Raw genomic sequence first — 21,340 nt, forward strand, 5'->3', positions numbered from 1 at the left:
AAACACAACCTCTACACTGAGCCTCCTTCTGTGTCGCGTGGACTTAAAACCTATAAAACCTAAAATTCAGGTTTTCTGTTCTGGGGACTTTTAATTTGTATCTGTTTTCTCCTGCTCTAGTTTGTAGTCCTTTGTAGTTTCTTTGTTCTCATTTGATCATTACACCTAATAGTTCTGCTTATATCCCTCCTCACTCACTTGTCTGATATCGTTGTTTTCGGTTCAGCCTATGTTGTGAATCTGTCCCCTGGGTTATTGTCTTTTCTACCTTTCGATGTGTTTCATTAAAGTTCATTAATGAAAATAGATGATTCAGGAAAGGGTTGTTGCTTTGACTGAGATAAGTCAAAGAGCAAAATTCTTTGTGTTGAATGAACAGGCTTTGTCATTTGGTATTGAGCCATAAACATGTTGTAGCCACAAATCTCTGGGGGTCACATCGCAGCAAAAGCAAGAAAAGCGTGTTTGTGTGTAATATTATGTCTTGTGATGTTTGAGCTCCTCCTCCACAGGTAACAGAAGGTGAAAGTGAAACTAGTAGAGCAGGAGCCATTTCAAGAAGAAATATATCAATCGGACTAGGAGAGAAAATAAAGTGAGTATCACAAATCGCACCTGTTTAATCATTCACTTGTGTTTTCATGTGGACTGTGTTTGCTGTGGACTTATAGTTTATATGTTTATTCGTTGAAGAACCTGACATGTGGTGTGTAACTGTATATTTATATCCAGGAAGTGTGTTTCTAAACCCTTGATTCAAGTGACTTGATTTGTTTTGCCAATTTTATGGTGCAAAAAAATACACCACAGTCAAATGTGAAGCACAAATGTGTTGGAAATGCCGTCGATGGACTTCAGGAAGTGTGTATTTCTGAGATGAGTTAACACACACAGTGTTTTGTTTGCAGGTAGATTAACTCTTCACATCAGGACACTGTTCACAATGAGTTTCTCCAGGATTAAAAAAAGGTGACAATTTAAAGAGTTTTATTTACAGATGTTAACGTTTTACTACAATAAAAATGGGTCTATAGCTATGATAGTTTTGGTAAATATAGTATTGTATGGAGATTGAAGCTGAATTTAGTTGTTTTAACTGATGATTATCACATTACTGATATCTTGTTCTCTGTTTATATGTTTTTCTAGTTTGACTGGTGGAGAATCTCCTAAACCCAGCCGTGTGTCCATGAAGAGTGATGAATCAATGGATAAACCAGTTAACTTCAGTTCAGGAGACTGTGATGATCCAGATGTGAGGTGAGAACAGTCTGATGGTTTAGACGAGTAAATCACTTCATCAGTCTTTATTTTTTGAGTTTGTGCTCAACAAATGTGTTTCACTGTATTACCCGATTCAGTAATTACTTGAATTGTTTTAATTTTCTCATGTAAACACATGTATGTACGGTTTCATTACAGTAACACAGCAGATGGGTCAAAGTCCTTTATAGGGAAGCACATGAATGCTGTTTTTCAGGTAGGTGTGTGTATGTGTTTTGGCTCAAAGGGCAGGAGTAAGGGTCATATAGCCCTTCAAACGAAGATGTTTGGTACTACACTTCAAACTAAGGGATATTGATGTTATCATACACTTTTGTGAACACAAATATAGTTATTCAGAGCTGTTGAAAAATAGTTGCGTCACTCTTTGATCTTTGATCAGACTTTTTCCGCATGGTCACGTGGTTCATGGAGCTCTTAATAGTTCCATACTCTGTTTGTTTGAATGGGTTTAAGTGAGAGAGATAGTGGAAGCAGCACACATTGCCTAGAAAACAGACATCAGTTTCACTCACCTCGTACGGTTCATGTCCAGAATCTTTTAGCCCCAAATGCAGGGAACAAATAAAACAGCTGAACTTTGCGAACATAGTGCTCCCTCTATCTCTTGTGAGCATGCTCCTTCTCCCGCTCTCCATGGTCGATGCGTGGGCTGAAAAAAAACCTTTCCTTTTTTTTTTTAGTTACTTATGATGGCTTATAAGTAACTAAGTTACATGCATTCGTTACTCCCCAGCCCTTCTGTTGCAGCTGTGTTATTCATTGTTCTGCCTTCCAAGAAACCGTGCCGGCCCGAGCCACTTGGGGGCCCTAAGCAGAATTTGATTTGGGGCCCCCCTCCTACCACGCGGAGTCACCATTTGCTTGATTATTGACACAAATGTCATGCTATAATGTTACATTATAAATGAATACAGTGAGGTTCTGTATTAATACAAAATAATAAAAAATCGATACTTAAATAAAATGCTTTACTCTTAAACTTCTGAATACAAACTGTCACAAAACATGAAATAAATAATTTGCAAATGTGCAAATGCAAATGTGCATTAAATGTGCAAACATTAATATAATCAAAAATAGAATGTTACAAAAAAATAGATACTTAAATAATGAAAGCAAACATAAGAACAGTAAGCGGTTCAACAATGACAATTGTACAACAATGACCTCAAAATCGCATAACTGCAGCATATAAATATGAGGATAGCCCTGCTACAACACTCGCCACCATATTAATAAAATCGAAGTCTATTTTCAACACAGAAGTCTCCCCACCCAACATGGTACTGGTATATTTTCTAACGTTCACTTCAACACACACAGCAATGCTAGCTGGCATCCCTTTCACTTAGAAGGTTAAGTTCCCCTTCGGCTGTTTCCTCCAACTTAAACTGATATCTATAATCAATACGTGAACTACACCTAGATAAATGTATATTAATAATGCGAGATATTTCACTTTTGATGGCGGGGACGTTTACGTTAGCTCTGGTGATGGCTTATATAAGATCATGAAGTGATAACTGAAGTGACGTGAGCAAAATGTGTGCTGCCGCTTATCTTGCTCTTTTTTTCTCCTTCTCTGTCATTTTCTTCTTTCTCTTTTCGGCCCCAGAGAGATACATCCTTTTTTGTTACATGGCTTATCGTTTATTAAAGTGACGCGCACTTGCGCACCGGCGCTAATTGTAAACGCACGCGAGATGTCTATTGCGCATGACTCAAACGCAAGCAGACACAGCAGCAGTTGTCGGCAAATCTGAATTTTCTTGTCTTGAATTATTCATTTATTTATTCATTCATATTCATTCATTTAGATCACTTGTTTAAGTTATTTAATTGTGAAAATAAATAAACGTTTGGGGGCCCCCTGGTGGTCAGGGGGCCCCAAGCAGCCGCTTAATTCGCTTATGCCTCGGGCCGGCCCTGCCAAGAAAACAAAAGTGTACCTTCAGTATTTTTATTATTCATTTAAAACATATTGTGGATCTAATAGATGAACACCCAGTCATGCACAGGAGTGACCGCGCTTGTGCTAATAAGAATGAATGACAGGGAAACATCATATCAAGTTATTGCTTCTACTGAATAACGACTCGGCAGTTGATCGTGACATTTATTATATGGATTTGTGGCTGTTGTTGTCACTTATAATTCAATGTTGCAGATTGATCGATTAATGTGATATTAATTTGAATAATGTAAGGCATGGGAATTTGAAGTGAGGATTCCGGTACACAATAACACCTTTGGCTTTTCAATAATCACGAGGAACTTGTATCAACAGCTATTAACTTTAGGGTCCAGAGTGTTAGCCCAGAGCCGAAAGATAACCGCGCTGCTCCCTCACTCTTCTCTACCCCCAAACAGACTACATTACTTCCCCTACAGGAGAGAGAGAAAAAACACCAAATGATTCTGCTGCATCATGTCATGTTTCTCTTGGTAGTGAGCAGGATCATGACAGTCTCATGTCTTGTGTGGAGAGAGGCAGTTATGTCCCTTATGGCCTTCCATACACTCTCTCTGGTCTCGTCTTTGTTCCCATCCTCTCGTTACCCTCGTTATTGATTCATGCCCTACACCTGTTCCCCTCTTGATTTGGTTTCCTTATTTAATGCTTTTGTGTCTTCTGTCTTGTGCTGGTTCATTTTGATTTGTGTGGTGAGTTCCTATTCAGTGTAGTTTAGTCTAGTCCAGTTATATGTATTTAACTCAAGTGTTGTCTAGTTTAGTTAGTTTATCCCTGTTCCTATGTAATGTTTACACCGTGTTTATGTTAACACCCCGTGGGTTTTTGTTTTGTCATATTATTAAATATCTGTTAACCCCTTACCTGCTGTCTCCACCTGGGTCCTCTGTCCGTGTCTCACCTTCCTGTGATCATGACATATTAGAATATATAACTAACAAAATCTGCTTCACAGTAACAATAACTTGTCTTTATTCTGCATAATAATGAACTATTTATTTCCGTAATGTATACAGTATGTGGTCTTTAGAGAGTTATATATACAGTATATATATATATCCTCAATGGCTCTGTAATTATTGTCACAGTTATTGACATAACAGCCCTTTATTAATTGTGATTTAAAGTAATAAACTACATAGCACAATCCATACTTTGACTTTATTTAAAGTATAATTAACAATATTAACAGTTTACACAGTTGTGTAGATTTACTTGTAGATGTTTTTCCTCTAACGATGCTCTATTTTCTCAAAACAATATACACGCCCAACACCAAACCCATTACTTGAGAAATGTAAACTATATATATTATAATTTATATGATGTATATTACTACTGTACGTTATATACTGATATAGGAAAAAAGTCACTCTCCCGTACCTTCTCTGGATCTGTTCCACATTGGTGGAATGATCTACCAGCTGCTACAAGATCAGCAGACTCGGTTGCCATCTTTAAAAAACGCCTAAAAACGCATCTCTTCCGTCAACACGTCGCTGATTGATTTTTTCCTAATGCTCTTCCCTTTCCTTCTTTAAAAAAAAATGTAAAAAAAAAATTACTAACCTCACTATTCTCAGCTTTTTATAATGTGCTAGGCTTTAATGGACTAGTTTGATGCACTTATGTATTTTGTTTCCTATGTTGTTATAATTGCTTCCAATGTTTCCTCATCTGTAAGTCGCTTTGGATAAAAGCGTCTGCTAAATGACTAAATGTAAATGTAAATGTAAATATACATGATTATGAAGTGTTTCAATGTCTCAACCTGATTAATAGTAAGAAGTCAAGATTAGATTCCTTATATTCCATATTTGTTTAAAGATTATGAGGCCACAGGAATTAAAAAAGCAAACAGAGAGAAATCAGTTACAATTAAAATGGCAATATTATAATACAAATTATGAATCATTATAATTTATTATAAATGAATGATTAAAACCTGTGTTTTCAGGAGCTTGAGCACAAACTCATCTCTCTGATGAAGAAAGAGCTGAAGATCTTCAAGAGTCACCTGAGTCCAGATTACCCATCATGCTCTGAGAGAGAAGAGGAGGATGATGAAGATCAGATCAGAGTCAGAGAGATGTTTCTGAAGATCACACTGAACGTCCTGAGGAAGATGAAGCAGACAGACCTCGCTAACAAACTACAGACCAGTAAGAGCTCTCAGTCATGTGACTATGACATCACTTTACAGTAGGGGTTAAATCTTCGGCTGGCTGGAAGATTCTCTCCAGGCAAGGAAAAACACTGCTTTCTTTTTATGAATGTAATCTCATGCAACTATTCTTTAGTATGATTGATTTTTTGGGGACGGTTATCACAACTAAACCACTCAAATAGCCGTGATCAGACTGACAGCTTACTGTGTCGTTACTGTTGCCTGCCTCTCATTCTAGGGAAATTAATCTAATTAGTATGGATACGCTGTTGTGACGATTGTAATTGTTGTGTAAAAAGTTGTGTAATAATGTAGATGCAGAGTAGCCTATTAAAACATGATTTAATTCCAATAACATGACTGATGTCATTGCTTATGAGCATTTTTTGCGATAAGGACAAAATACAGAAATGCTTTTAATAATTCAATAAAAGAAGGCCAACTTAAAACTAATACCACGGATCACATACTTTATCAGTATATTCAAATTTACAAAGACCAAAGAGTAAAACCCAAGAAACTAAAATATTTACAAATAAAAACAAAGAAACAATATCGTCGAGGTTGTTTATTTATCCAGTTGCTGAGGAAAACAACCGGTCGAAGCTTTTGGTTACTGGTTTTTCTTTTACACAAACTCTGATTGTTTTTTTTTTAATGCTGAATCAATTTGAGTGATCTACCATTTGAACGGCGAGCCAGACCCTGATCTGCCATCCAAAGAATCATCGTGGTCCATCACGGATGTACACAAGAGCTAAGCACATACATACTACCCGGGTAGCAACACAAAAGGCCTTTACACACAAATACACATTGAAGCTCTTTACACACACACATGACCATTGGAGCTTAACAAATGGACATTTGAGTTTTTTTCATATGCATATTTGAGCACTTTATATTCTACAAAGGATCCAGAACAAATTATTGAGACTGTTTTATCTTGTTTCATTTTATTTTATTTCATTTTTGGTATTTACATTCAACTTCTGGTTTGATATGAATCATTTTGTTGTTGGTTCATAGTGTTGAGTGGAAACCAGACAAAGAGTCAAACTGTGAGAATATTGTTTAAATATTGAATGTGAATTATTGCAAATAAAATTGCCGGCTGGTAATTACTTAAAATGGATTTGGTCCACCCTTTTACTCTTAAATCCTCCCAGAGCCGAACCTAGGCTGAATTTAATCTCTGTAGAGTAACATACATAGAATTCTACATCCCTGTTCGTCCCTGTTACACAAATAAAAAACAAGGAACTATATATGGGCCTAAATTATGTTTGCTGCTTATATCTTACCTCCCACTTCGTAAGATCCCTTTTTTATTGGCCTGGGTAGTTTATTCGAAACTGTCAGATTCCGATAGCCTATAATTGACGTATGCGACGTTATCTAAACTAAGTTATTTTTATCCCGCTTACTGAACTGAATGACATTCACCTCACAATTCTTCCGTCAGAGGACCCCACTATTTAGTGGGGTCGGGTAGGTAGGCTATTCAAACAGTTAGATTCCACCCACATGTCACGTGACGTTAAGTTTATCTAAATATTTAGTTCAATTCATTAGTTAAAAATATAAATGTAGTTCGCAATATAGTTGGTACATATAATCATAATTTGTGAAATTGTTTAACCATTAGGGAACAATAGAGAAAGATTCACGTTATGACTACTCTTATGGATAGACCGTCCAGCAAAGCATCAGTAAGCTGTCAGTCTGATCACGGCTATTTGACTGTTTTTTTTGTGATAACCGTCCCCAAAACATCAATCATACTAAAGAATAAATGCATGAGATTACATTCATAAAAAGAAAGCAGTGTTTTTTCTTGCCTGGAGAGAGTTAGGCAACACGTTATACTCGCAGTTCAGCCGCGGCTGACTGGATAGACTGTCCAGCAAAGCGTCAGTAAGCTGTCAGTCTGATCACAGCTATTTGACTGGTTTATTTGGGATAAATTCTCTAAAACGCCAATCGTTCAAAATAACAAAAACATGAACAGATGCATAATAAATGAGCTAGAGAGGGAGGAAAACAAGACACAAAAACAGCCAAAGATCAAAGGTTTATGGAACTTGCCAAAGGCAGACTGGCAGCTGCCAGCAGCAATTGACAGGTCACGTGACATGCCAGTGGCGGCTCCTGCCAGCCAGCCGAAGATTGAACCCCCACTCTCACTTTACCTTCAGACGAAAAGACACAGTGATGATTATTAGTGAAAATACATTTACAGTTAATAAATCAACAGAATAGAACCATGAAGCTTTTTGTGTTCATCTGATGTCATGATCATCAACATCTTAAAACACTCTTGAGTCAAATATATTAGGCAAAAATATTCATTTGGTTTAATAAGCATAGAGAGCTTTACTATATTAAAATGATATTAAATAAGAAAAGTATATATTTGCTTGTTTTTATGTTGTAGATTCTGTAGAATTAAGGATTTTCCTAATCGTAAACATGTATTTTTATTAATATTCTCTTTGTTTATCAGAATTGGCCCCTTTATACATGAAGAAACACAAATCCAGACTAAAAGATAAATTCCAGAGAATGAATGAAGGAATCTCAAGTCAAGGAAGCTCAACACTTGTGAATGAGATCTACACAGAGCTGTACATCACAGAGGGAGGGAGTGAAGACATCAATAATGAACATGAGGTGAGACAGATTGAGACGGCATCCAGAAGATCAGAGACACAAGAAACACAAATCAAATGTAATGACATCTTTAAAGTCTCACCTGAACTAAACAAACCCATCAGAAGTGTGCTGACTAAAGGAGTCGCTGGAATTGGAAAAACAGTCTCTGTGCAGAAGTTCATTCTGGATTGGGCTGAAGAAAAAACAAATCAAGATCTTCACTTCATATTTCCACTTCCTTTCAGAGAACTGAATCTGATCAAACAGACAAATATCAGTCTGGTGGATCTTCTTCATCAGTTCTTCACAGATACAACAGCACTGAGATCGACAGACTTTGATGATTATAAAGTTGTGTTTATCTTTGATGGTCTGGATGAGTGTCGTCTTCCTCTAGATTTCTCAAAGAATCCGAGTTTGTTTGATGTCAGAGAATCAGCGTCAGTGGATGTGCTGCTGACAAACCTCATCAAGGGGAATCTGCTTCCTTCTGCTCTGATCTGGATCACCTCTCGACCAGCAGCAGCCAATCAGATTCCTCCTGAGTGTGTTGATCTGATCACAGATGTAAGAGGATTCAATGACCCTCAGAAGGACGAGTATTTCAGGAAGAGAATCAATGATGAGAGTCTGGCCGACAGAATCATCACACACATGAAATCATCCAGAAGTCTGTACATCATGTGTCACATCCCAGTCTTCTGCTGGATTTCAGCCACTGTTCTCCAGAGAATGTTGAGTGAAGCAGAGAGTCCAGCACAGATCCCCAAGACTCTCACTCACATGTTCACACACTTCCTGATGTTTCAGATCAAACTCAAGAGTCAGAAGTATGATGGGAAATGTGAGGTAGATCTTCAGCAGGCTAGAAAGAGTCTTGAGTCTCTGGGAAAACTGGCTTTTCAACAGCTGGAGAAAGGGAACCTGATCTTCTATGAGGAGGATCTGAGAGAGTGTGACATTGATGTCAGAGAAGCGTCAGTGTACTCAGGAGTTTGTACTCAGATCTTCAGAGAGGAGTTTGGACTGAACCTGGGGAAGGTGTTCAGCTTTGTGCATCTGAGCGTTCAGGAGTTTCTCGCTGCTTTATTCAAGTTTCTGTCATTTCTTCAGCAAACATCAGAAAACTTCATCGGATTGAGATCAAACATGAGTGATTTACTGAAGAGAGAAGTGGACAAGGCCTTAAAGAGTGAGAACGGACACCTGGATCTTTACCTCAGATTTCTTCTGGGTCTCTCACTGGAGTCCAGTCAGACAATCTTACGAGATCTGATGACACAGACAGGAAGAAGCTCTGACCGTAAACAGGAAATAGTCGAGTACATTAAGATGAAGATCAGAGAGAATCTCTCTCCAGAGAAATCCATCAATCTGTTTCACTGTCTGAATGAACTCAATGATCATTCTCTAGTGCAGGAAGTACAAACATATGTGAGCAGAGGAGATGAGTCTAGTCTTACTGGAGTCCGTCTCTCTCCTGCTCAGTGGTCGGCTCTGGTGTTTGTGTTACTGAACTCGGAAGAGAAGCTGGATGAGTTTAATCTGAGGCAATATGATCCATCAGATGAATGCCTTCTGAGGCTTCTGCCAGTGATCAAAGCTTCCAGAACAGCTGAGTGAGTCATTTACCTGCAGTTTACGCTCAACAATATTCCAGGGATGTTTTAATATCATCCACTTCGTGTCATGTTGCTATGAGTTGCTGTAACAATAAGCTGCCAGTAATGTTTACAACAAATTACTATATACTATACAGTCATGGCCAAAAGTATTGGCAGTGACAAAAAAAGCAGATGCATTTTAAATAATTGCAAAAAAAAGGAACTCCCTGGATGTCAATCCCATATTTTCTATACAAAGCATTCATTCATCAATTACAAGACAGAAACAAATTAATGCCAAACTTACATTACATAACAGCAGTTTAAAGTTATAGCTGCACTTTACATCCGTGCCTAAACATTCCTCTGTTGTCTGATATTGGTCACAAAACCAGACTTAAACAAACTATACCTAAACAATTTCACACAAACGTAAGATTACTAAATTGCGAAGGACTCGTTTGCTCAGTAACTTTAATGAAACTTACTGAGTGCAGCTGTAACACATCAGAGGAGAACTGGTCCTCTCAGCTGAGTCTGGTTTCTCCATTTATTCATCATTGGAGTTTTGGTTCCTCACCACTGGGCCATGTTGGCTTGCTCACTGGGAGACCGCTTATATTAGATTTGCTTATGGTTCAGTCAATTCTGTGAACATTGCTTTATTAGAATAGCCTTACTTCTTCTGCAATACCACTCCCTGTACAGTCTTCTATATCTTTGTGTGTTTTTCTCCTATAAAGCTGCTTTGAAACATTGTACAAAGCGCCATATAAATAATATTTTATTGAATTTAAAGGATTGAGCGGAGGTTATAACACTCAGTGTAATCTAGAGAAAATAATTAAACAACTATCTACTTGAGTCAACTAGAGACTGTCACGGTTCTCGAGTGGTGAGATAAGGACAGAGGACCCAGGTGCAGACAGCGGGTAAGGGGTTAACATATTTTAATAATAAATAATAAAACATAGACCCACGTGGGGGTAACAGAACAAAATAGGGATACAATAACATGACAGGACAGGACTAAAACTAACTACACTTAAACAAGACTTAAATTAACTTTTGACATGAACTACAAATAACTAAACTAGAGTACAAGACACAAGAACTCACCACACAAACCACACATCCACGATGGGAAAACACTAACTAAACTGGATACAAAAAACTGAAAACAAACTCATCCCACAAGGGGGGAAAACATAAACAACTAGGAATAAAACAAGGAACTTGGAAACCATACATACACTAGACCAAGAACATGACTGGGAACAGGGCAGGAAACATGAACAGCATACAGGTACAGCATACAATGAACGAGCACAGGACAATGAAAACGAGGATGTTTTATAGGGGAACAAACACAGGATAATTAACAAGGGGCAGGTGCAGGTACTGAAACACTCAGGGAAGGTTAACGAGACAAAAGGGCGGGAAACACTGACGAGACACGAGAAAGCACATGGCAAGTCAGAATCAAAACAAAGCCATGTCTTTCTCACACAAAACCTAAGGCTATGCCATGACTCCGCTGCAAGACCCAGAATAAACATGACATGATAGCGGAATCATGACATAAAGAATGAACGAGCCAAAACAGAACCCAGCAGGCAGATTGGAGGCAAGGCGAGCGACCCAGGCTCGTCGCCTCCTGTGTTTACGTCAGGGGCACTCTGACGTTTTAGAGTTTGCGGACCGCTTTTTTGAGGTGGCAGGGGAGATGGTCCACAGTGAGCAGGAACAGATGGTCCTGTTCAATGGCGGCCTCAACCAACCTCTACCGGGGTGGGAGATGCAGATTCTGAGACCGCTGGGCTTCACTGACCTGATCAGGTATGCCATGAATCGGCCGGAGCCCAGTGTCTCAGCTCAACCCAGTCTTTCACCCCCGCTGGCCGCATTACCCGAGGGCCGTACCCTGCAGATCGGGATTGTGGGCCTCTCCTCACCCTCTGCAACCTCCACCTCGTCCACCGCACCACCACCTACAGTCTCCCCACCCGCAGTCAGCTTTGGTGGCAAGCGTGGGAGACGGGAATCCTGGGGGTCCTCGTCCGAGGCCTCTAATCCCGAGCCGCCCGTTCCAGCCGGCTGAGCAACAGGACTTGAAGCCGGCTGGAAGGCCGGCTGAGGAACAGGACTTGACGCCGGCTGGAAGGCCGGCTGAGGAACAGGACTTGACGCCGGCTGGAAGGCCGGCTGAGGACGCCGGCTGGACAAGAACGCCGGACTCCGAACCACCCTCCGTTGCCTCTTCTTCCTCAGCCGAGCCACCCGCCTGGTGGCCGGCTGAAGAAATGACGAGAAGGGAACGGGCGGCTCGGGATTAGAGGCCCCGGACCCCCAGGATTCCCGTCTCCCACGCTTGCCACCAAAGCTGACTGCGGGTGGGGAGACTGTAGGTGGTGGTGCGGTGGACGAGGTGGAGGTTGCAGAGGGTGAGGAGAGGCCCACAATCCCGATCTGCAGGGTACGGCCCTCGGGTAATGCGGCCAGCGGGGGTGAAAGACTGGGTTGAGCTGAGACACTGGGCTCCGGCCGATTCATGGCATACCTGATCAGGTCAGTGAAGCCCAGCGGTCTCAGAATCTGCATCTCCCACCCCGGTAGAGGTTGGTTGAGGCCGCCATTGAACAGGACCATCTGTTCCTGCTCACTGTGGACCATCTCCCCTGCCACCTCAAAAAAGCGGTCCGCAAACTCTAAAACGTCAGAGTGCCCCTGACGTAAACACAGGAGGCGACGAGCCTGGGTCGCTCGCCTTGCCTCCAATCTGCCTGCTGGGTTCTGTTTTGGCTCGTTCATTCTTTATGTCATGATTCCGCTATCATGTCATGTTTATTCTGGGTCTTGCAGCGGAGTCATGGCATAGCCTTAGGTTTTGTGTGAGAAAGACATGGCTTTGTTTTGATTCTGACTTGCCATGTGCTTTCTCGTGTCTCGTCAGTGTTTCCCGCCCTTTTGTCTCGTTAACCTTCCCTGAGTGTTTCAGTACCTGCACCTGCCCCTTGTTAATCATCCTGTGTTTGTTCCCCTATAAAACATCCTCGTTTTCATTGTCCTGTGCTCGTTCATTGTATGCTGTACCTGTATGCTGTTCATGTTTCCTGCCCTGTTCCCAGTCATGTTCTTGGTCTAGTGTATGTATGGTTTCCAAGTTCCTTGTTTTATTCCTAGTTGTTTATGTTTTCCCCCCTTGTGGGATGAGTTTGTTTTCAGTTTTTTGTATCCAGTTTAGTTAGTGTTTTCCCATCGTGGATGTTTGTTTTGCTGTTTTGTGCTTTATGATAAAGCTTCTGTTAACCCCTTCATCCCCGCTGCCTTGCACTTGGGTTCTCCCCACACAATTCACGACAGAGACACACTGATTCAGAACCTTCAGAGGCGGCCAGAGGGCTTCACCTGAATGACACCAGAAGTTAGTGAAGGACTCAGGAGTTTAATGGCCCTAATGACTTAGCGGCGCAGCGGCTCCTACCTTTCCTGCAGTAGTCGGACCCCCATCTACAAAAACAACCCAGTAATGAATCAGACTCCTGAAATTGAGATTTATACATCATATGAAAGCGGAATATAAGCCTTCCATTGATTTATGGTTTATACGGAAAGGACAATATTTGGCGGAGAAACAACTTTTTAAAGATGAGGAATTTGAGGGTGCAAAAAAATCTAAATATTGAGAAAATCACGTTTTAAGTTGTTAATCAGAGGTGTTGTAGAAGGCCGTTGCTATGAAGAAACAGGGTTGTTTTAACGCTCTCTGTTGGCTTACTACTGCAATGATGTTGTGAAGCTGAAATTCTAAGCTTCACATAGATATCAGAGTGGGTAAATCCCAAAGAGCGGGCAGCAGCGAGTGATCACTGTATGTGTGCTACCAGATATTTTTCTTGGCAGTTTTGCTGCATCCACTCACGAAAATAATGTTTTTATATATTTAAGGTAGGAATTTTACAAAATATCCTCATGGAACATGATCTTTACTCGATGTCCATATGATTTTTGACATAAAAGAAAAATAGATAATTTTGCCCCATACAGTGGTTTGTTTAACTATTGACACAAATATTCCCATCCCACTTAAAACAGGGTCATATAACTTATACTATTTTTAATGTTTACAGAATTTCAGTGGTTGGATATTGATTGAAAGATGATTTTATTTCTTTATATAATAGATTTTTGATAGCTGGTCAAAGTTCTGTAGCAGGTGAAGAATTGCTGAAATTGCCTTCCATCCATTTTCACTTTTTTGCTGTAGGTATTACTATATTTTAACTCACTGTTATTTCTCTCTCAGTCTGAGTTACTGTAAACTGACAGAGAAAAGTTGTTCATCACTGGCGTCAGTTCTCAGATCAAACTCCTCAAGTCTGACAGAACTGAACCTGAGTCTCAATAATCTGAAGGATTCAGGAGTGAAGCTGCTCTCTGATGGACTGAAGAATACAAACTGTAAACTGAAGACACTAAAGTAAGAAAATCCTTGAATGTGTCTATTAAGGACCTGATAAAAGTTCAGCAGAAGGATCTCAATATAATGTTCATATAGTGTAAGAGACTCAACAGTGACTGGCAGTTAATCTCTCTGTTGATTCAGATTCTAAACACAAAGATCTCATGATTTAAACATCTGAAAAATTTAAAAACAAACATACACATATAGTTTCAAGTTTTTATTTATTTATATAGAACATTTAAAAACAGCAACCAGGGCTGACAAGGACAAAACACACTTTCATAACAAGAGTTCACAATGAATTGAAAGCTAAAGAAAAAAAGTAGGTTTTAAGAGAGGATTTAAAAACATTTAGAGATTGAGCCCTCGGAAATAAACCGGAAGGCTGTTCCACAGCCTAGGCCCAGCTATCACAAAGGCTCTGTCTCCTTTTTCTTTAACCGTGATCTGGGGACAGACAAAAGTCTGATGTTAACACAGCATTATAATTTGATTATGGATTCACTGTAAGAAATAGCTGAATATTTACAGTAAATATTTACAACAGTAAGTGATACTGTTTTTTGCTAGGAATTGTGGGAGCATGCTATATGACTGATGTACATTTTACAGTTATGTCTACAATACTGTATTTTTAAAATAGGCCTTATAAACAGTTTTTCTCTCTTCAGTCTGAATGACTGCAGTATTGGATCTGAAGGTTGTGTTGCTCTGACTTCAGCTCTGAGATCAAACCCCTCACATCTGACACAACTGGATCTGAACTTTAATAAACCTAAAGATTCAGGAGTGAAGCTGCTCTCTGATCTACTGAAGGATCCACACTGTCAACTACAGACACTAATGTGAGTTACTGATTCAATTAAAATTTTGTCAATTCACAATTATACATTTAATATTTTCAGTTTTACTCTTGTGAAAATTTGGTGAAGTAGCACTGCTCATATTGTGTTCTAAATCTGTTTATATTCTTTTTTTTCAAAATCTCTTTGGATAAAACCATTTAGCAAATAAATGTATATGTGGAAAATTGTTCTCTATTTGCATGAAGTTAAACTCACTTTTATCTTGTTATTTCTCTTTCAGTCTGAGTGGCTGTAATCTGACAGAGAAAAGTTGTTCATCACTGGCGTCAGTTCTCAGATCAAACTCCTCAAGTCTGACAGAACTGAACCTGAGTGACAATAATCTGAAGGATTCAGGAGTGAAGCTGCTCTCTGATGGACTGAAGAACACAAACTGTAAACTGAAGACACTAAGGTAAGTAAATACTTGAATTTGTGTCTATTAAGGCCCTGAAAAAAGTTCAGCAGAAGGATCTTAATATAATGGTCATATAGTATATGAGACTCAACAGTGACTGTCAGTCAACCTCCCTGTTAATTCAGATTTTAGACACTAGCAGTCAAGATGTCATGGTTCTGCCCTCTCTTGTCTTGATTTTCTAGTCTAGTGGCAGAATCATGAAAGAGCCACATGTTTTGTGTGGAGGGAAACATATTATTGTCGGACAGGACATAATATGTGCTCTCCAGTCTCGTCTTTGGCCACGCCCCTCTTGTTTCCTCGTTAGCTTCCCGCCTGTGTGGCATTACCAACACATGCCCATTGTTATCTCCTTTGTTAGTCTCCCCACTTAATGCCCTAATGTCTATTGTCTTGTGCTTTTTCATTGTGCATATTACCTTGTGCATTTCCTTGACTCGTCGTGCCCTGCCCCTTGCCAACCAGATCTTGTTTGTCTGACGTCATGTCTTGTCGTGTCGTGAGTTTATTTTTGACCCCCTTGTGGGAAGTGTTTGTTTTCAGTTTTCTATTTTAGTTTTGTCAGTGTTTTCCCCCATTGTGGGTGTTTGTTTTGTTTTAGTTAATACATCCGTGTTAACCCCTTCACCGCTGCTTGCACTTGGGTTCTTCTCCACCACGTTCACGACAGAACGAACGAGCCACTATAGAACCAGGCAGGAAGCATAGATATGACCCAGCGATCTCGTCAGGCCCACCTCCTTTGCAGTCTTCGCCAAGGGGACTTTAGTCTCATGGAATATGCAGACAGGTTCCTGGAGGCTGCAGGAGGTGGTCTTCGGGGAGCCAGAGGTGATGGCGTTGTTCAACTGCCGCCTCAGGGTCCCCCCAGCAGCATGCTTTCAGTCCTGTCCAGCAGTCGGTGAGTCCGACGGCTTTCCAGCCGGAGACTCAGCTGGCCATTTCATGATTTAAACCTCTGAGAAATTAAAAATAAATCTTTACATCTGATGTTAACACAGCATTATAATTTGATTATAGATTGACTGTAAGAAATTGCTGAATTTTTACAGTAAATATTTACAATAGTAAGTGCTACTGTATTTTGCTTTGAATTGTGGGAACATGCTATATGATTGATGTAAATTGTACAGTTATGTCTACACTACTGTATTTTTTTAAATAGGCCATATAAAGTGGTTTTCTCTCTTCAGTCTGTCATGTTGCAGTATTGGATCTGAAGGTTGTGTTGCTCTGACTTCAGCTCTGAGATCAAACCCCTCACATCTGACACAACTGGATCTGAGATATAATAATCCAGAAGATTCAGGAGTGAAACTGCTCTCTGAACTACTGAAGGATCCACAATGTCAACTACAGACACTACTGTGAGTTACTGATCAAATTATAATTTTGTTAATTCACAATTGTACATTTAATATTTTCAGTTATACTCCAGAGTTTCACTCTTGTTCTTGTGAATATTTTGTGAAGTAGCACTACTCATATTGTGCCCTAATTCTTCTTATATTCTGCCTATTTATTTCTAAATCCCTTTGGATAAAAGCATTTCACAAATAATTGTTAATGTATGATGTGGAAACTTGCTCTCTATTTGCATGAAGTTAAAAACATTTTTTTTGTTTTGTTTTACTAAGCTTTGTATTTAACTTACTGTTATCTTGTTATTTCTCTTTCAGTCTGAGGGGCTGTAATCTGACAGAGAAAAATTGTTCATCACTGGCGTCAGTTCTCAGATCAAACTCCTCAAATCTGACAGAACTGAACCTGAGTCACAATAATCTGAAGGATTCAGGAGTGAAGCTGCTCTCTGATGGACTGAAGAATACAAACTGTAAACTGAAGACATTACAGTAAGTTACTTATTAATTAATAATTTTGTTAATAAACACTATTTTTAAGTGAAGTAACTTCTGGTCTACGTTTGTTCATCGGTCTGGACAGTGGCTAATAATAGAACTATTTATACTTAATTTAATTTATATTCATATTTTATTGAATGACACTTGTATTAAATAAACAATTTGTTGAATGGGTCGTTGTCATTTTAAAGTTTAGCCAAGTAATGGTTCTTCTTTTGGTAACATTGGGTAAACTTGCTACAGGTGAGGCAGAAATCAAAATCTAACTAAAGATTTGTTTAAGATCTTTTATTCTTTAAGGACGTCTGACATACTGAGAGTTCAGCAGTGAGAAGAAAAGATCTTTATACTCTGCTCTGATACAGACGGATGTCACATCTACAGCAGACGTCTGTTACTAAAACATCATAACAACCAATTCTTACTAACTCTATCAGAAACAAGACATTAGTTCATATAAAGAACATGATGGACAGACACCGTTCACACTTCTCTTGTATGCAAGGAATAGCAAACTTGTGCACGGAAATCAGCAAACATAAATGTTACTTTCTATTATCCTCCCAATCAAAATAGATAAAAATAAGAATTACCGTCAGAAACAAAAGAATAAATAAAATTTCCATCATACTAGCTGATTTAATTTACTTGTCATTTATTTGGCTTGTTATCAGCAATAATCTGCAGTGACTTTATATTCTATGTGGATGTGTACCGGGAGTTAAGTTTGGGCCACTGAAGCGCACTGCTCAGTAACTTTTGATCATGTTGTTGCTTTGAAACAGTCTATAGAACCCGTTATAAACAGATGTTCTGACCCCACTGGATAATGTGGGGTCAACTGTTGTAGACGGGGTGTTTATGATTATACAGTTTTGATGTTGCTGGACACACACACACATCCTGTTTTGCTAAAGTTTACTTACCTAACACTAATGCTAAAAGCAGTTTTGAATATAAATGTACTACTAAAAATCTTGTTATTTCTCTTTCAGTCTGAGTTACTGTAGTCTGACAGAGAAAAGTTGTTCATCACTGGCGTCAGTTCTCAGATCAAACTCCTCAAGTCTGACAGAACTGAACCTGAGTAACAATAATCTGAAGGATTCAGGAGTGAAGCTGCTCTCTGATGGACTGAAGAATACAAACTGTAAACTGAAGACACTAAAGTAAGAAAATCCTTAAAGCAATAAAGATAAACATGTGTTTGTGTAAAAAAAATTTCAATTCTAACTCTTAAAAAGCGCTCTCTATTTCTCTCTCATTTTGATATACTTCTCATAATAGTCACAACAGTTTCATTATAATTCATGACTTTATTTGCTGTGAGTGTGAAGAGTTTTTCTTCTCTCTTCAGTCTGTCTGGTTGCAGTATTGGATCTGAAGGTTGTGTTGCTCTGACTTCAGCTCTGAGATCAAACCCCTCACATCTGACAAAACTCAATCTGAGTGATAATAATCCAGAAGATTCAGGAGTGAAGCTGCTCTCTGATCTACTGAAGGATCCACACTGTCAACTACAGACACTACTGTGAGTTATTTATTAACTGATTGATTTTTTTATTATTTTATTATTTATTATTGTTTTTATTAACAATTGCCATTAATTACAAATGATTGTCATGTATTTCTGTGATCACATTTGTCCTGTAGTGCTTTACTCTGGTTACTATGAAAATTCGGTGTGGTACAGTAGTAATACTTTATTAGGTTTAGTTTTGTGTGTAGTTTTTAGTCTCATATGTGTATAATATTTTCTTTCTCTTCAATCTTTTACAGTATTCAGTCTCATCGATAACAGTCACAGAGACAGTGGCATTACCACAAAAGTGGCACAGGTGTGGCCTAAAAACACATTGTCACCCCAACGCTGCCCATGAAGTCACAGCTACTTGCTTATACTACAGATGTATGAACCCTGCAACAGTCCATCACTGTTCATAATAGGGTCTCATTCACTGAAGATATTTTATAACAAAAATGATATACTGTCCAGTTCTTTAAATATAAATGACCAAAAAAAGATTTAATGTCAAACAAATACATTACTGTGAACTTTTTACATGTAGCTATTAACAAAAAGCTATTATTTATTTTTGGATATAGAGTATAACCAGTGGCGGCGCCAGGGGGGGTCTTGGGGTGTCTCAAGACCCTTCCAAAAAACGCCTTTACTCCCATTAGACCCCCCACCCCTTCCTGATTTAAAACATATTTGATATATATTAAAATATATATATCCGGGATAAAGATTTAAAAATGGTTCTCTACTACGCAGAACAATAATAATTAATAATTTAATCGACATATAAAAAAATATATAAACATAAAAATCAATGCGACGCCCCATGAACGTTGCTGCCGCTGCGTCTTGCGTCATTGCGTTCAAGGCGCTGTCGCGAGCCCGCAAGAGCTGCTACGCACTTTATATCTTGAAGCTAAAAATGGATCGCTTTGTCATATCTAAAAAAGGGCGGAGGAGACAGGTGAGCAGATGGAAAGAAATGGCGCCTCATCGAGCGCTACAGCGGGCACGGATGGTGGGAATCCTGACGGCGGAGAGGATTTAACTGGGGATTTAATCCATGGCCCAGCCGAGAAACCAAGACAGCGTCAACTAAAATCATACCCGCGTCGATCTTTTGGATTGTAAATATGTTTTCTGTCATGAGTGTGGCCAGCGCCACCGCTCCCACGCGCATCACGCGCTGTGCCTAAGGCACCAAGTGCTGAGGCGGCACCAAAAATAGCGTAATGATTTTTTTTTTAAATCTAATATTTTTTCATTGGGCTATAGAAAAATTATTAGGCAGGCACATTTCAGCCATGTATATGTAAAAAAAAACGGCCGAACAATCCCATTTCACCACCCGCCCATGTACGGTCCGAGCGGCAGCGCAGGTTGATCGCGCGTGCGCCTGATGCAGTTTGACAGACGGTAGTCTAGGCAATTTATTTGGAAATGGCCCCGAAAAGACATTAGGAGTCAGTGTAGGAGCCATGTAATGGGAAAGTCATGTGACATAATGATAATGGGAGTGTCATTAATTAAGTGATGTTAAAACACCTGTTGTGTGTGTGTGTGTGTGTGTTCACATGAAAGAATGGGGATGAGTGCTGGAGCACATATTTTGTTGACCGTACAAACCTGAGCAAAATAAACCAACATACAAGCCTCAAGACGTGTCACAGAAGTTATTCCTGCACTATTATTCAAATGTGTAGTGTGTGTTGGCTATTCTACATAAGTTTACAAAGTCAGCAAAGCTGTGAAGATTTTACTTTCTCTATTTAGTGTTCCTAGGTTTTATACTGCAATGCTGCTATTGTGTTATTGATATTGAGTTCTATGTTTGGTAATAAAAAGTTAAATTGGCAAATTTCAGGGTGGGGGGGTGTCATTATAATGGAATTATGCTTAGGGCACCAATATGGCTAGCAGCGGCACTGGGTGTGGATATGGCAATTAAAGTTCGAGCATATTGTTTGCAAACTACAATTGATTACTTAATTAAAAACAAAGTTGTTGATATGCTGTGTTGTTTTATTTGTTTAGTAGCATTAATATGCAGTTATTACCCGTGTCCACTGTATTTTCACTGTCATAAAGTTGTACCTGCAGCGAACGCTAGTAATGACGAAGAATTATGTGTAATCCTCAGAGCAACGGAGGATTTTCCCTGAGGTAACGTGTCTGTGAATGTCCGTGGAATAAACAATGTTAACTCACTTGAGAAGCATGTAAAAGTTCAGCTAGATTTAATGTGTAGTTGATTAATTTCGCCATGTTTTTATGAAGCCAACCATCTGGTTATCTGATATAAAGTCTCCAGTATAGCTAGCTAACTTTGACATGATGCCGTCTTTCCAGACAGAGCATGCGCTGTTTGTCCACATGAGATGACTTTACAACTCTGTTATCCTTTGTCATGAATGCAGAAGTAGAATAAACCTGCTGTTACCACAAACCTTCATGGTCTCATTTACCCTGATGATCATGTGTATTAATACCCCAGCGTTTCTTGTGTTCCGTGTTGGTTATTCAGTGTAAGATATTGTCTG

The 21,340-nt window shown here is 39.2% G+C and overlaps 1 protein-coding gene across 2 annotated transcripts; it reads left to right on the plus strand.

Annotated features, from left to right (window-relative positions):
• The first annotated feature begins 517 nt into the window (after positions 1-517).
• On the plus strand, positions 518-20,456 carry LOC306891754 (NLR family CARD domain-containing protein 3-like). Of its 2 annotated transcripts, XM_079452257.1 has the most exons (15): positions 518-595; positions 909-969; positions 1,150-1,260; positions 1,423-1,480; positions 5,217-5,421; positions 7,933-9,700; positions 13,992-14,165; positions 14,822-14,995; positions 15,237-15,410; positions 16,610-16,783; positions 17,096-17,269; positions 18,274-18,447; positions 18,636-18,809; positions 19,058-19,116; positions 19,751-20,455. In XM_079452257.1, exons 2-14 carry the CDS (start codon positions 944-946, stop codon positions 19,074-19,076), a joined length of 3,405 nt encoding a protein of 1,134 aa, XP_079308383.1. In that variant the 5' UTR covers positions 518-595; positions 909-943; the 3' UTR covers positions 19,077-19,116; positions 19,751-20,455. The 2 variants fall into 2 exon arrangements, with proteins under 2 accessions (XP_079308383.1, XP_079308382.1); XM_079452256.1 differs by having other exon boundaries at positions 19,058-20,456.
• The last annotated feature ends 884 nt before the right edge of the window (positions 20,457-21,340 follow it).

Source organism: Barbatula barbatula (assembly GCF_947034865.1).
Source record: "Barbatula barbatula genome assembly, chromosome: 3".
Lineage (NCBI taxonomy): Eukaryota > Metazoa > Chordata > Actinopteri > Cypriniformes > Nemacheilidae > Barbatula > Barbatula barbatula.

What these genes read in the sequence shown, in the direction of transcription:
- LOC306891754 (XM_079452256.1), top strand. Translation starts at nt 944, where the DNA reads ATGAGTTTCTCCAGGATTAAAAAAAG. An exon ending in TGTCAACTACAGACACTAAT is followed by an intron (nt 14,996 to 15,236) that starts GTGAGTTACTGA and finishes TTTCTCTTTCAG; the next exon opens with TCTGAGTGGCTGTAATCTGA. An exon ending in TGTAAACTGAAGACATTACA is followed by an intron (nt 17,270 to 18,273) that starts GTAAGTTACTTA and finishes TTTCTCTTTCAG; the next exon opens with TCTGAGTTACTGTAGTCTGA.